This window comes from Mchenga conophoros, linkage group LG3, assembly GCF_057382185.1.
Source record: "Mchenga conophoros isolate Kocher_MC1m ecotype Shallow Benthic linkage group LG3, M_conophoros_male_GT1.1, whole genome shotgun sequence".
In the NCBI taxonomy this organism is placed as follows: Eukaryota; Metazoa; Chordata; class Actinopteri; order Cichliformes; family Cichlidae; genus Mchenga; species Mchenga conophoros.
In genome coordinates, this window is record NC_140528.1 from 50,040,554 (window position 1) to 50,056,105 (window position 15,552).

A 15,552-nucleotide genomic window follows, 5' to 3' on the forward strand; every position below is an offset into this window, starting at 1 on the left:
TTACAAGGCGACCTCCCAACTCTTGAGCCACGATCGCCCCCACAACAAAGTCTGCTTTCATGCAGTGAGGTCAGTAAAACAAAGGAGTTCTCCTTATGAGCTCCATAAATTCTCTTTCTATTACTTTAAAACTTGTTGGTGCTTTTCCAGTCTTCTGTGTCACCAACACAATTTTCAGGTGACTCCCCCCGAACTTTCCACATGAACTGTGCTGGAAATATCCACTGTCATCTGTAATGAATGCAAATGGAATGGAAAAGACTGCTTGTTTGGGAATGATTCATGTGATCAGTGATGATCAGGGAGGATTTTAACCCTTTAATTTGTCCATCAGAGACACTTTGAGGTCTCCCTGAAAGGTTTAAGTTCACCTTTAACAAACAAACAAACAAACAAACAAACAAACAAACAAACAAACAAACAACCAACCAGTAAGTAAATTCATTAAACACGCTGACAGTGAGGCAGAGGAGTGTTTCTTCTCCAGGCTGAACTTCACAGTTTTGTACTGAAGGAGGAAATCCATCAGTTTCACTGCTGTTTCCAAGCAGATCCTTCAGAGTCTGACAGCAGCAACTCTGACTGAAGACGTCTGTAAGAAATATTTCCTGTTTAGATCCTCTGATCTTCCACTCTGGGTTTTCTTGTACGTCACTTTGTTTGTCTGAAAATGAGCTCGATAAATAAGCTGGACGAGGCTCAAGTCTTCAGCTGGAGTCAAAGTTCAAGTCAATCTCACATCCTTTTGTAGGAGTGACCTTATGATGATCTCAGTGCTGCTGGGCCCGAGTGTCTCCCTGTGGTTGATGGTTTGAATCCAACATAAATGTGAAGATTCAGGAAAGATAAATTGCTCTCAGCTCCATTAACACCAACGCTCCTTTGAGTACAGCAGCTAGACTGATAGTGGTTGTTTTTGTGTCTCATCATCCTCTGGATGCTTCTGCTGAAAGAAGTAGAATAATGAGTCAGTCTGATGGTGCAAGAAGCAACAACATGTTTGTGTTTGTTTGTTTCTTACTTTAAGTTTCTGCAAAATGTGGAGAGAGAAATATGCAGCAAAACCAGCGAGAGCCAAAACTAATGTTACGGTGATGACAACAATCACCACAGGGACCCTGGATCGACCTGCTGTTGATGAATAAAGAAATAAACAAACTCACCACAAATGGACCAAAAAACACTCAAGCAGGAATGATGCAGAGAAAAGTTGGAGCATTTTCTCACCATTTGTTGGAGTCTTTTTCTGAGGAGCTGGATTTTGCAGTGACGTCTCTGTTGTTGAGGTTTTAGCAAAATCTGTATCTGGAAAAAAGAAAAACAAACAAAACAAACAAATAAAAATCTATGAAATTGGCAGTTTTTGTTTTTTTATACACAGTGATCACATGTGTATAAATGAATCCTCTTACCAGAGACGGTGACTCTGCAGCTGTTGTAACCGCGGCCATAACCTGTGTCCACCTCACACAGGTACAGACCCGAGTCCTCAGTCCTGAGTCTGGACAGCTGGAGTCTGATTCGTCCTTCTCTGAGGGCGTCTTTGTCACTCTGGACTCGTCCTGAAAACTCTTCATCCTGAACCTCTGAGAACTCGACACCATAATAAAGATAATACAGAGTTGAGGGTTTTTGATCAGTTATCAGTCTACAGCGGATCTTCAGTGCTGAGAGGGACGTGTCTGGTTTGGTGGTGAACGTCCACTCCAGTGTGATGTTGTGGTTCTCCTCTGCCTGATAGGAGCTCTGTGTCACATCCACTACAAATGATCCTGTTGAGGAGACAGAGAGGAGCAGACACACAACTTTATACAACATCAGAACTGTGAAGCACAACAAACAGTCTTTCTGACAGCCTCCCACACGATAGTTTTTCATGTTCTTCCACCACAGTATAATTCCACATTTTACTCTCGTTTTGACTAATCTCTGATTATTCGAGACCTTGTATGTGATTAGAAGGATTTTCAATTCAAGTCTGGATTTAAAACAGGAGCCAATAAAGAGAAATCAGCATGGGAGAAACATGGTCTCACTTTCTAGTCCTTGTTTTTCAGATGGTACAGCATGGTGGATCAAAATGTGATGTTACTTTTCTTTGTTCATAATTCATCAGTTCGACAAGATCTCCATGAAATACAGCTGAACTCCATGACATAGCCTCCTCCCTCCTACAGATGGCAGATACTCATTACTGAGCTCCTCAAACACACTGATCTGAACCAAAGCTGAGACCTTTTCTGATGAACTGGCCAGATGAATCTGTCAGATCCTGTGTCAGACCTTTGTTTTGTTTTGATTTTTCCTATTTCTTAAGGACGTGACTTTCAGATACTGTTCATCTCCTGTAGATAGTTTAAGCACACACTGGCCTCCATGCTGAGATAGACCCAGTTTTCAGCTGATAGCTATTTGGGAATGATCTTGTTTGTGCAAAAACATTTTTATGTCCGTCAACGTGTTTGAGCTTTGGTATTATTTTTATAGGCTCAACCAAAGAAATGGGAACAAACAATTTGTAACAAAGTGTCGAAAGAAACATTTTGAAATCGGTTCTTTGGTAAGTTGTCTGCTTTGTGCTAACACCGCACTGATTTAACCTTTAAGTTCGGTGACTAACTCAGCTTCAACCTGGTCCAGTTAAACTGTGAGCACGACATTGTCATATTAAAAGCTTTTCAACATTCACATCAAACATTCACTCCCACTGAGGTTTGATAAATATGAAAACGAATTATATTGAAGACTGTCATTAAGATAACATTTTACTTCTTGAGATAAAAACATGATAAAACATATATTCAGCAATTCAGTATTTCACAACTGGACTTGCATGTTAAGCAGAGAGAAATGTGAAATTGTCTTTGTTTGCTGACTTCTGCTTCTTCTGAAACTGCAGCGTTTTAACGTGATGGTCTTGGCAGACCTGCTATAATTGGACACCTCCATTTCTAAATCATAAATGAAAATATATAACATGCAAAGAATGGATCAAGACCTGCAGGTGACTTTAGCATTAGTTAAATATTGTTGGCTAAAATGGTCTAAAAGTAGAGTCTGTAATAGAAACACATTATTTACCTTTAACTGAACTCAGGTAGATGATCAGAGTCCACAGTGAGGCCACGAGGAAAGGCATGAAATCCACACTGACATCTTATTCACAGTCTGTGGGGATCCAGAGCTTCTTCCTCATTACACACAGAGACTGAAGACACAATGAATTCTGTTAAATCTCAACACAGACGGGCCAATCATGTCTCCAGAAGACATTACACTTTCTTTATATAATGATATTTGGCCTTTATTAAAAATAAAACTACAGGCGTTAAACGTCACAGGAGAAATGCTGCTCATGGTGAGTGCAAACCTTTTACAGTCATTTCCCCCATAACCCTGTAACAGGACAGTTATATAAAGACAGCTGGGCATTAATGGGAATCTTCTGTGGAAATGAGAGAACCAACAGAGAACCTTTCAAACCAAATCTTTTACCTTCAGCTTTTTAATAAGACAGACATACAGACAGACAGAGATACGTGTGTGTTGATAGCCGATGTCTCTCTTGGTTCTATTACACTTGCAGTCATTCTTTGACCCTGTTGCAGATCTGGACCTGGTGTCAACAATCACTTTGTGCTATTTTTGACGTTCACCCTGTTGGTTTGTTTCTGAAATGTTCACAGCATGACTTCCTGTTTTTTTTTAAGGTAGCGATGGACTGATATAGATTCTGAATATGTGGCCTTGGCAGAATTTGGTATTAAAGCAATAAAAAAGTATTTACTGTTAGTGCATATATTTGTTTTTTGTTTGAAATAAAAATTCTACTAGTATTTGTAGTATGTTATATGAAAATATTTGAGGAAGCTTGTTTGCCACCTTTTTGTGCACACACACTGATGATCATGTAGTCCCAGCTCCCACTGCTTCAACTAATAATATATAATTTTGTGGAAATACTATCAGTGTTTTTAAGACCAAATTATTAGAGAATCTGTTAATACAGTCAGGGAAAAATATTTGAGCCCATGCTGATTTTGTAAGTTGTAAGTAACTTTTTTGAAATGACTTTTTCTGAATTGTTTTCTTTTTTTGTTGCTGTTCTGTCTCTCACTGTTCAAATAAACCTACCACTGAAATCATAATCATTTCTGTGTTAGTGGCCGATCTTCCAAAATCAGTGGGGGTTTAAATAATTTGTTCCCTACTGTAAAAATCTATAGCATCAGTAGATACTGTAGAAATCTGAGTAGTTTCATGTAAAAAAAAAAAAACCACAGTAAAACTGTTAAATAAATTACAGTGAGGTTGAAGTTTTACAGTAACGTGCTGACGAATCCTGCTGCAAGGTTTTTACTAGAGTTTAGGGATTTTATTACAATGCTCAACACTGTAAGAAATGACACAGGTGCTGATACCTGTTAACAATGATGTTGTCATTATTCTCACACACTTCAATGAGGATTGCAGCCACAACTACAGGATACACTTCATATTATCGGCACTCAGCGTGGATGCCCACTCGTGCCACGCTGTCAGTGTGTCAGTCTAACCAGGTTAAGAGGCAACACACTTGCAGATGAATTTATTCTAATTAGATTTCAGCTGAAAAATTTCGGCTTTGTTTACAATTTTTTGTATTTAATGCTCATTAAAATGTTTTTACATTTAGTATTTTGATGATGTATCCAGATCAGAGATCCGGGCACAGTCCTCCAACCAGGTAAGATGCTATTAAGAGGTAAAGGTTTCGATAATAGTGCATTTATTTGGTATCCGATCGATGTCAGATTTTTACGGCATTTAAGAGTCAAAGTTTTAGCCTTAAGCTGATCTTAGAGTTGAAGTAAAACGTCGGTTTACCTTGAACAGGTGTGATTAAGATGAAGGCAGATCACAGGATTAAAGTCACGAGTAGAAAAGTGCAAGAAGACTCCCTACAGAGCGAGCTGTACCCGCACATAGTAACAGGTGCAGAGACTGACAGAGCGACTCGGTCTCTTTTCTTCGAAGCGATTGCTGAGCGGCTCTCAGATGGCTCTTTTATACGCGTCACAACGCGCCATGCAACGTGCGTAATACTCTTCAGATAAACTGTTTGGAAATACTTGTAACCGCAAAAATACCTGCGCTCTTCTTAATTTTAAATCATTTTCTTCTTGTTGGTCCAGTTTATGAAGTCCCACAGCTCCAGTTTGAGGCTGTGGGCTCAACATCTAGAAAATCGCTTTGATATCTTTGTAAATGTTTATAATTTTGTTCATTGTTAATGAACATTACACAACAAAATCAAAGTGGGCTCTATGCGCCTTGATCTAATAGTTTACACTATTAGATCTACCACTGAAGGTAGAAAACAATCAGCGGCAAAGCTTGGAAGGTAAAATTGCGAGAATAAAATACACAATTTTGACAATAAAGTGGCAAATTTATGGCAAATAAATACTTGTGATTTTTAGCTTAGTATCGCCACATTATCATAAAGATCCGGTGTTTATAAAGACAAGTTGAATTGGGTCTGTTCAGAAAACAACCAACTGATTTGGATGACGTGATAACCTTTGCACCAAGAACTATACAACGGAAAGATACCAGGACGTGGTAAGTTATATCTATGTGAATGATTGACGTGAATGTTGAAATCCTGTTAATATAAGAATGTTAAAATGAGCATTCTGCGTGGACCTGAAGATGACGTTGTCATAGTTATTTTTAGAGGATTTTGTTCTATTTTTAGCTTAGAGTTCATTATACTAACAAGTCGCATCAACGCTGGGCCAAAGTTCAGCACGTGGTTAAAGTTTGTAATCCAGCCAGGGTGTAAATATCACTCAGCAGCCAGTCGTAGAGCTGAAGCAGGAAGCATCAACACATAAATCTACTCTACCCCGCTTAAATCACAAGACCACCTCTGACTGAAAAGCTGTAGATTTTTCTTGTTTGCACAAATTAATTCAGATTCACACTAATTCTGTTCACAGAACCAACAAAATGAGGAAGAGGAGGGAGAAAAATAATTAGATTGAATTACAATTGGATGGAAGTCAGGATCAGAATCAGAATCACAAAGACTTTATTTATCCCCAAGGGGCAATTAACATACAAAAGAGCAGCATGGCGTTGAAGATAAGGACATGACATAAACAGGCAATAAGAGTGAGATAATAAATACACAGAATATACAGTATATACACAAATTACACAGTTTTAAAATTAAAGTGACTGAAAGGTGAATAAACAACTGTAAGTGTCTGCAGTATAAAAAGACTGTAGTTTATGTTTCTGAATGGTCTCGACGACCTTGTAGTTCACCTACGAAAATTACAATAAACCAATAATAAATGGCTATGTGTCTCGATGCATTCTCAATCATCCAGGAAAGTAAATCTCCAAAAGTTGATTCTGTTCATCTGGACGTAGCGTTTTGTGGGAGAAACGTTTCGTCACTCATCCAAGTGACTTCTTCAGTCTCAGCTGACTGCAGGTTTCCCCAATCTAATAAACAGTACATTTGCATAATGACTGAAACCAGCCCACTGAAGGAACAATGGGCAATTGTTTCTTGATGGTTCTTTGGGGCACCTTTAAAGGTTCTTCTATGGCAGACCTTCCCAAAGGTAGAAAACAATCAGCGGCAAAGGTTGGAGGGTATAAAATTGCGATAATAAAATACACAATTTTGACAATAAAGTGGCAAATTTATGGCAAATAAATACTTGTGATTTTTAGCTTAGTATCGCCACATTATCATAAAGATCCGGTGTTTATAAAGACGCGTTGAATTGGGTCTGTTCAGAAAACAACCAACTGATTTGGATGACGTGATAACGTTTGCACCAAGAACTATACAACGGAAAGATACCAGGACGTGGTAAGTTATATCTATGTGAATGATTGACGTGAATGTTGAAATCCTGTTAATATAAGAATGTTAAAATGAGCATTCTGCGTGGACCTGTTCCCTCCTGGCTGAAGATGACGTTGTCATAGTTATTTTTAGAGGATTTTGTTCTATTTTTAGTTCATTATACTAACAAGTAGCATCAACGCTGGGCCAAAGTTCAGCATGTGGTTAAAGTTTGTAATCCACAAAGTGTGGGGCCCGCCCCCTACGGGGGGCGCAGAGCCATTGCAGGGGGGAGCGCGGAATGAAAAGGGGGAGAAAAACAACAAAACGCTTGGACACTGCTAGCACGGGGCGGCCACAGAAATGCAAAGCAGGAGATGAAGCATAGCTGAATATGTTTCCAAACCAACTTCATTCTAAGCCAAAGAAAATATGGTGAAGCATGTCTGCTGTTGTTCCATTAAAAGATTTAATGGAAACGGAAGGCTGGGTGTCTGTACCGCTGTGATTGGCTGAGAAGCACGCGCGGGTCACTTTCAAGTGTCTGACAGCATGGAGGGGGGAGAAGAAACTTCAACTTTTGCCACAAAACCAGCCAATCACAGACTTGGATGCAAAAATATCTGATTAGCTGTTTTGGTCTCCAATCAGCTCGAAATGACGAAATGCAATATCCCAGAATCCATTTCGTCCAAAACTCAAACGAGGCAGTGGTGGAGGAACACAGAGTGGCGGAGTTTGAAATATTACTCTTTCTGGGTCACAAAATAAGCTTTTAAGATATTTTCATGCGAGAATGGTGCTGTGTAAACTTCAAATACCTGCTCGATTCATCAACACATCACATATTTCCATAAGTGCTCTAACGTTTTCGGCATCCAAGTCTGTGATTGGCTGGTTTTGTGACACAAATATAACGGTGTACACAAAGAGTTGAACGCGCACGGGCAGAAATGTTGGGAGCGCGAGCAACACATTGCGAGCTAACCCAAATACAAAAACTGAGCGAGAGGGGCTGCTATTGTGTGGGTGTGTGTGGATAATAGCAAACACTGAAATACATTTTTTGTATGCAGCAATGAATTTTGTTCACTCAAATTCAGCTTTTCTTCTTCCGTTTCCACTATACTCTTTCATTCACATACATTATTCTCTTGCATACATATATTTTCTTCAGACATGTATGCATTCTCTTCTTACATTCATATATTATTGAATGCATGTAAATGAGAGCAAAATGTAGGAATGCAAGTATAAAGTATATGTGTGTGAAAGAAGAATGTCTGTGTGTGACAGTGAAAGAATTAATTTTGGCTTGTACGGCCCCTCATAGGTATCCGTCCATCATTTGTATCATTTTTAGCTTAATCAAGTCATTCCTGTTCATTTTGAAATCTTCTGTTTGTTTTTTCACTCCAAATTCACAGCAACACCCAAACAGAACCACTCCTGCTCAAAAATATCTACAAATTTAAATCAATGCCATTAGACCATTTTATCCAGCACATTTTAATGACTCTACTTAATAAATAACACAACCTGTGTTTATGTTAGAGTTCACCAAGAGGAAGACCTGAACATACAGAGGCAGTCAGACTGTCAAAGCTGAAACTGCTGCTGTCAGTGAGTTGATGACAGTTTGACAGAACCAGACATTTACAACAAGTTACAACAAAACAGCCGTATAAACACTCACAGGCTAAGCAGTGCAAACAGAAGGCTGCATTACAACCATATGAACCATTAAACATGAGCTCAAAAGTTTGCCCTCTTGTTTTTCTGCTCTCATTCAGTTCCTATTTCACTGAGCGAGTTAATATTTTTATACGGTGTCGAGCCTTAAAGCACAAACACACACAAAAGACAGACAGGAAAGAAGCAGCAGAAAGAAGAGAGAGAGCCAATGCATATCAGACTCATCTTATATAGGAACAGGGATCACCCCTCCTGTATCATTTCATCCTCTTTTTTTTCCCTCTTCATCTTCCATTTATGATATACATGACCCCGCACCATAACTTCTTGCAGAACAATCTCTCATCCATCACTGCATTTGGTCCGTTTGACAGTTTCATGGCCAAAGTGAGTCTGAAAGTCTACGGAAAGGCAGTTAATCCATCTAACACTTTCCTTGGGCACGCATGCTGGACATAAGCTGCTATCCATGCTGAGTAAGGGTTGTTTTTTTTTCTTATAGGTGTTCAAGGGGCTTATGTTTTTCCCTATAGCTACTTGAGAAGGTTGCAGGCCCTTGCTTGGCAGCCATCCAAACAACGGCATGCCTCTGTTGTACAGCCAACTAAAGTAAAGTAACTAAACTAAACGCCATGAAGCAGTCCAGTCAAACCCCGCTGCCTGCTTCTGCTGCACAGCCATCTTGAACCACCGCGTGCTTCTACTGTACAGTTAGATGCAGTTGCATGCCAAGAAGGGTCATATGCACATACCTTAGCAGTACCAAGTTTAATTAACCCTTTGTTGGACTAGTGACAGTAGGTCATAAAGGGTTACATTTTTAAGCAGTATTAATCAACATTTGGTCATACAACAAGTGGCACAATATTTTTGTAACATACTGGGAGATATATATGACCTAAATATATAGGTCATGTGATTTGAACATGCAGGTTAAATGCTTAACACAGTGACTCCATATATAAACACTTCATTGTGAGCATGCATAGTATATACGAGTGTATATGATTACACACAATTTATGAAGGTAACTATGATTACATGTCTAGTGTATACAGGTACATATGTCATAATAAGATCCAATCAGTTTCTACACAGAAACTTTCTAAAGAGCTTTAAAGCTGAAGGAGTCTGCTGAAGTCAAAGTTTCAGTTTGCTATGGAAACAATGCTTGTAGTCTCTTCTTTGATTGTTTTGTCTGTGACGCCTCTCTCTATGAGACTGTAACGACTGAGCGGACAAAATGAATTAATATCTTATTATTTACATCTGCAATGGATACAATAATTCATTCACATTTACATGCCAGTTTTTGGGGGTTTTTTGTTCTGTTTGCTCATTTCCATTTATGTGTTTTTACTATTGAACATTAATGAAGTAAAAAAAGTTGACTAGAATAGATACCAGACAACGAAAAAGGATTTCACGCACTGCTGTTAGTACAGCAACACACAAAAGCTGAGAAAGCAGTGATAACAGACTGCTTAAAAGCTTATAAAGATGTCATGTTGAAATAAAAATAGGAAATTACACACCTGCAGTCGGCTGATTCACAAACTCAAAGAATCTCACAAATCTGCACTTTTCTCTTGATAAACTGATCTGTGAGCTTCTGCAAGACCAGTTTAGCCAGTTTGGGCTTTAAACAGTTGCGAGTTTGGACTGTTAGACTGTGTGCAGATAAGACAAGGATAAAGATAGATTCAATTGTCTGCTGAGGTAAAGTAAACAAGCCCGACACTTGTCACTGCAGGTGAATTACATCACAAGGCAACTATTGCTACTATTGCCCGACAACCCTCAATGACTACATGCATTTAAAACTGAGAGGTGGGCACCGGCGCCAGAGGTGAGGTTGAATGCATACGTGCCCACCCCCAAGGTCCTATATGTATGTGTTATGAGAGTGTGAGTAATGTGGATGTCTAGTTTGTGAAATAAAATTGAGGCACAGGCAGCCAGAATGCCTCCCCTGCACCCTGGTGACACACCTGCACCCCAAGGCCCTGCATGTGTGGGTGGGTGTGGTGGAGTGGGAAGTGGGAGGCAGTCGGGGATGGGGAGGGAAGGAAGGGAGGGCCAGGCAGCCCATCCCTGGGGCCAGCTCCCCCAGGGGGCCCAGTCCCATCCAGACCCGGGCCCACAGTAGCAACACCACCAAGTCCCACAGAACCTGGGGCAGCCCACCCAACCCCACCGCAGAGTATACTGTACCCACCCCATCCAGTTGTTTGAAATACACTGGAAGTGGAGCAATCAAAGCTAAAGTGAAGCTGCAGAAAGTCTTAATGATGACAAGGAAAAAAAGAAAAAAGATGGAAAGATGTTAAAGTAGTTTTTACTTCCACAGATCTCGAGCACACACACATTAAATAAACACAGATGCATCCATTCACAAACAGCTGATTAAGAAATGAAGGTGTTATTTGAAGATTGCCTGTTTTTCCACATTTAATCTGCTGTCATTGAAGCAGTACAGACCACAGTGGAGCTACTTCCAAAAAAGAGATCTTGAAATAGTTTACATTTATACAGTAGGTAAAATAAGCATTGAACACGCCACCAAGTTTGTAAGTAAATATATTTCTAAAGGTTCTACTGACATGAAATTCTAACCAGATGTCAGTAACAACCAATCCAAACATGCAAAGAAATTAAAGCATAGATGTGCATAAAAGAGTTTAAGAAAAAGTATTTAACCTGCTCCTCTATAGAGAAACTAGTGGGTGCATTACTTGGGTGTGATTTTGGCCCATTCTTGCACACAAACTGTCTTCAAATCCTATTTGGGATCATCGTCCTGCTGAAGCATCCACTCTGGTTTCATCTTCATCGTCCTGGTGGATGGCAGCAGATTTTTATCAGGAATGTTTCAGTGCATTTTTCCATTCACCCTTCCTTCAGTTACATGAAGCACGCAGTGCCCTATGGTTGCAAAGTTGAAGGAATGACTTATTACCACTCTGAGTTATAAAAAGCTGTTAATAAAACTATGCAGTTACTGCGGCTGACACTCCCAGCGAGGAATCCAGATTGATATCACCTGCCAAAGTTTATTCACTCCTTCTGAAAGACTCTCTAACCGCAGGATGAAAACCAGTTGTGTTGCATTCTGGCTCCGACAGTGATGTCATCCATGAAGAGCAAATGCGACAGTATTGCTTTAATGGCTTTTTTCCGTTCCAAGCCTTTCCAACTTGGCTGACTTTGCAATGTGTAAAACTTTCAGGAAAATAACTTTATTTATAAAAAGCTGTTGATGAAGTGCTTTTGAAAGTAGATGAAACAGTTACATATTGTATTTGGTAAAACTAGACAAATTTTTGACAATCTGTTTTGCAGGTTGACAGTTTGTGTCCAGATGAATATGCAATTATTTACATGGACTAAATAAAAACAAAAAAAAAAAAAACAAAAAAAAAACAGATTCTTAAGCAATATTTTTAAGGGCTAATCCAGCTCTCACACTGGGCAAAGCTGGCATACACTTTGGGCAGTTGGCTGGTCTACTGTACACTCATTCACTCACATGCCAACAGGTGTGATAAGCCCATAAAACATGCTGGGTGACTCATCTTCCCGAATTATCGTATGGATATATGGGGTAACACAAACCCACAACAGCCACTATGCACATTAAAAAAACAAAACAAAAAACCCCCAATAATGATAGTTAAGGTTGGACATCTGGAGTGCTCAAGCTCATATTTTTAAGATCAAGGATCTTGAAATTTGTGGATCTGGTAAAATTTAAAACTGGTCGAATAGAAAGTAAGAAATAATCTCTTACCAGAAAAAATTTCTTAAACATTTGTTCACAGACAGACTGTGGAGTTATTGTTAGGGCACCTGGGTCGTCGACCCAGTGGTTTTGTGTTTTTGGTTCTGGGTTTATTATATTTTTAGCCTTCGTTGTCTAATGGGTTAAAGGGTTGTGCTGAGTTTACGTTCTCTGCGTGGTTTATGTTAGAGTTTTAGTCTTTTGGCTCCAGTCTGTGTTCCTTAGTTGCTGTGAATCCCCTTATCAAGTCCGCATCTGTGTTACGTTTCCTGTTTTACTTTGAAGTCTGTCTCATGTTAATGTATCAGGTTTTGCTTCCCCTGTCTTGTTAGCCCTGATTTGCCCCAGCTGTGTTTCCCTCCTGTCTCTCATTCACGGATTGCTCCCTCTGTGTATTTGAGCCCTGTGTTTTCCTCTGTCTGTGTTGCGATCTACCATCTTACCATGCTGTGTCATCTGCCTGTTTGGTTTTTGCAGTTTTCAGTTTAGGTTTTTTGGTTGTGTTTGCAGTAAATCTAAGTTTGAATTTACCTTCCTCCTCTATAAGTCTGCACTTTGGGTCCTATCTTGCTTGCACACAGCTGTCACATGACAGTTATGAGTTCAGGGATGAGCTGAGCTGTATTTAAAATAAACAAGGGATGATGGGGGGCATTAATTATTTATGTGCTTATTGTGTATAATTATAGATTTTATAAACAGTTTTGGGAAGGTGTATAGTTAAGTAATCAAAGATCAATGGATATCTGTATATATTGATGTAAGTGGCACAGATTTTGAGTCATGTCTGTTTATATTGTTTGTGTCATGCTTTGTTGTTTAACACATTTCTGCCATGAAGCAGCTCCACTGCCTTCAGTTCTCAGAGACAGTGACGCTGCAGCTGTTGTGGCCGCTGCAATAACCTGTGTCTATTTTAACATCTGTTTTAACATCTCTGTTTGCTTTGTGGATTTTTCTCAATTCTATTTAGTCGTGTTGTGTCCTACAGAAATAAACATTTAAAGATTAATTTGTTTTATTCTCATCGTTTCAACATGTATGATGAAAAGCAGGTTGGATTTAAGATGATGTGATAAAAAAGATAAAAAGAAACATACATTATATCATCACCAGCTCACATGAAAAAATCATCAACATCACATTTATATGGTTAGTTACATCTGAATATATAAAATCAAGTCACGCAATGTGAAAAAAAAAATAATGTTGTCCTCAGATGTGATCAGCAGTGGCGTGTCTAGAAAATTTTTGTTGGGGGGGCCAGGTAGGGGCACAGATTTGGAGAAGGGTGGCAGATGTAATTGGCAGATAATGTTTAAAAAAAATTCTACCAACCATTAACCATAATTCAATAACCCTGTAAACCTAATAACCGAATGCGCTTTTAACTCTTATTAGAATGAGATTTTAACCACTACGGTGCAAAGTTTTTAGATACTGCGTTGATAAAGTACAAGAGATACAATCAGTGCTTTGTCAGTGTTTACTCAGCATTCAAGGACATCAATATTTGCATAGTATTTTTACTGACATATAGTGCACATATGTTTTGGGCAAAAACATTTTTTAATATTAAAATACGAACATTTGTAACAAACAATTGACAAATTAGCCAGTTCCAATGCAAAACTTTATCTGCCTATTAAAAAAAGAAGATAATCTTCTCACAAACTGGTGTTTGATTTTGAAACAGGAAAAAAGTGGGGAAACAAATGAAAAGACTAACATTTGAATAAAACCTGAAAGCAAGTAAATACTTTCTATGCTGCCTTATGATAAACTTTGGTAATACTGATAAAGAACAACACTGGCTGATGATGAAATGCAGTCAGCTGGCATGGTGACACTGCCAGTATTAACCTGCAGGGCTGGACTGGGACAGAAAATCGGGCATTTTGACTACAGACCGGCCCACCAGGTATTAAAGCCATAAAGACTTTGAATGAAAACAAATGCTGTTGTGACAGTGATGTACACTGTCTTTTTGGTATATGTATGATTTCTATACATTTTACGTCAGATAAAAACTTTGGTTGTAAGATTTAGATAATTATTTAATAAAAGCGAGATATTTTAAATGAGAATAAGAAAGAAAAGTATTTCTTTGTGCCTTTCCCTGTTAATGCCCTACCTGCCCCCTGGCAACACTTTCCTAGATCCGCCCCTGCACAGTTACCAGCTGTCAGCTACATAAAAAAAGGATCCTGGTGTTATTTGTCTCTCAGAAACAGTTCATAACTTCCCTTCAACTCATTCATGTCACCTAAAAGGTAAACCTGTTTCTCCATCACCTGTTCAGCTCTGATGATTCAGTAAGGACGTCTCCTGGTTTCATCTTCATGTTTCCCTCTCACCACATATCCAAACTGACATCATGACCAGCAGCTTTACAGCTGTGGCTCCAGCAAACATCAGCTGATACTAGAAAGTAATATTAAATAAATTCTGACAACAGCTGATCAAGCTTAAACGTGCTGCTGTTGTTTAGCGCGACATCTGCTGGTTTCCTCTTTCTGGTGCAAAGTGGGCGATAAACAAACAAGAGAGAAAAGCAGATCAGCTGATCAATGATCAGTTTCATGATTGAAGTAGCAACAGGAGAGGGAGAGGGGAGAGAATGAGAGAAGAAGAGGCAGCTGTGCAGCGTAACGACAGAATAACTCCAGCTTTGTGTCTTTTTCCATTCTAGCTAAAGTTCGGGACAAACTGCGTCTCTTCTCAGCTCAATACGAAACGTGTAATATTTTCTCTGAATGAGGGACCATCCCATTTTTTTAAGGAGCCGTTGGCAACTCTACTAACTAAACTTATGAACTAGAAAAATTTGCATTTCCTGCGAAAATGCAGTGTGGATGCCTTAACGCTGAAGATGTCTGCTGAAAAAAGCTGAAAAAGTTGAAAAAAAAAAAAAAAAAAAAGCTGCCCTGAGCAGGATTCGAACCTGGCCCTCCTGGTCAAAGGGCAGCTATTTAACTCACTGAGCCAAACACTTTCTCACAAAGAAAAGGTGGAGAGATTGACAATTGTGCTGAAATGAGCAGAAGCTGCTGAGAATTGTGCTGATAAGAGGTGGAAAGGCTGAAAATGTTTCAGAAGAGGTGAATTAGCAGAATTTGGGCAATAAAAGAGGTGAAAATTCTGCTGAAAAGAGTTCAATCAGCAGAATTTCTGCTGAAAAGAGGTGAATGAGCAGAATTCTGCTGAAAAGAGTTTTTTTTCTGAA

At 39.1% G+C, this 15,552-nt stretch overlaps 2 protein-coding genes across 2 annotated transcripts in view; one reads left to right on the forward strand and one right to left on the reverse strand.

Moving 5' to 3' along the window:
- LOC146579219 (uncharacterized) overlaps positions 1-15,552 on the forward strand; it is a 176,529-nt gene that overhangs the window by 59,285 nt on the left and 101,692 nt on the right. The gene's annotated exons all lie outside the window — the stretch shown is intronic.
- LOC146579227 (uncharacterized) lies at positions 896-3,142 on the reverse strand. The gene is made up of 5 exons (XM_085262464.1): positions 3,082-3,142; positions 1,413-1,772; positions 1,228-1,305; positions 1,022-1,131; positions 896-943 (listed from the first exon to the last, which is right to left on the reverse strand). Exons 1-5 carry the CDS (start codon positions 3,137-3,139, stop codon positions 896-898), a joined length of 654 nt encoding a protein of 217 aa, XP_085118590.1. The 5' UTR covers positions 3,140-3,142.

What these genes read in the sequence shown, in the direction of transcription:
- LOC146579227 (XM_085262464.1), bottom strand. Translation starts at nt 3,139, where the DNA reads ATGCCTTTCCTCGTGGCCTCACTGTGGACTCTGATCATCTACCTGAGT. An exon ending in CTGCAGAGTCACCGTCTCTG is followed by an intron (nt 1,306 to 1,412) that starts GTAAGAGGATTC and finishes TCTTTTTTCCAG; the next exon opens with ATACAGATTTTGCTAAAACC. An exon ending in ACATTTTGCAGAAACTTAAA is followed by an intron (nt 944 to 1,021) that starts GTAAGAAACAAA and finishes TTCTTTCAGCAG; the next exon opens with AAGCATCCAGAGGATGATGA.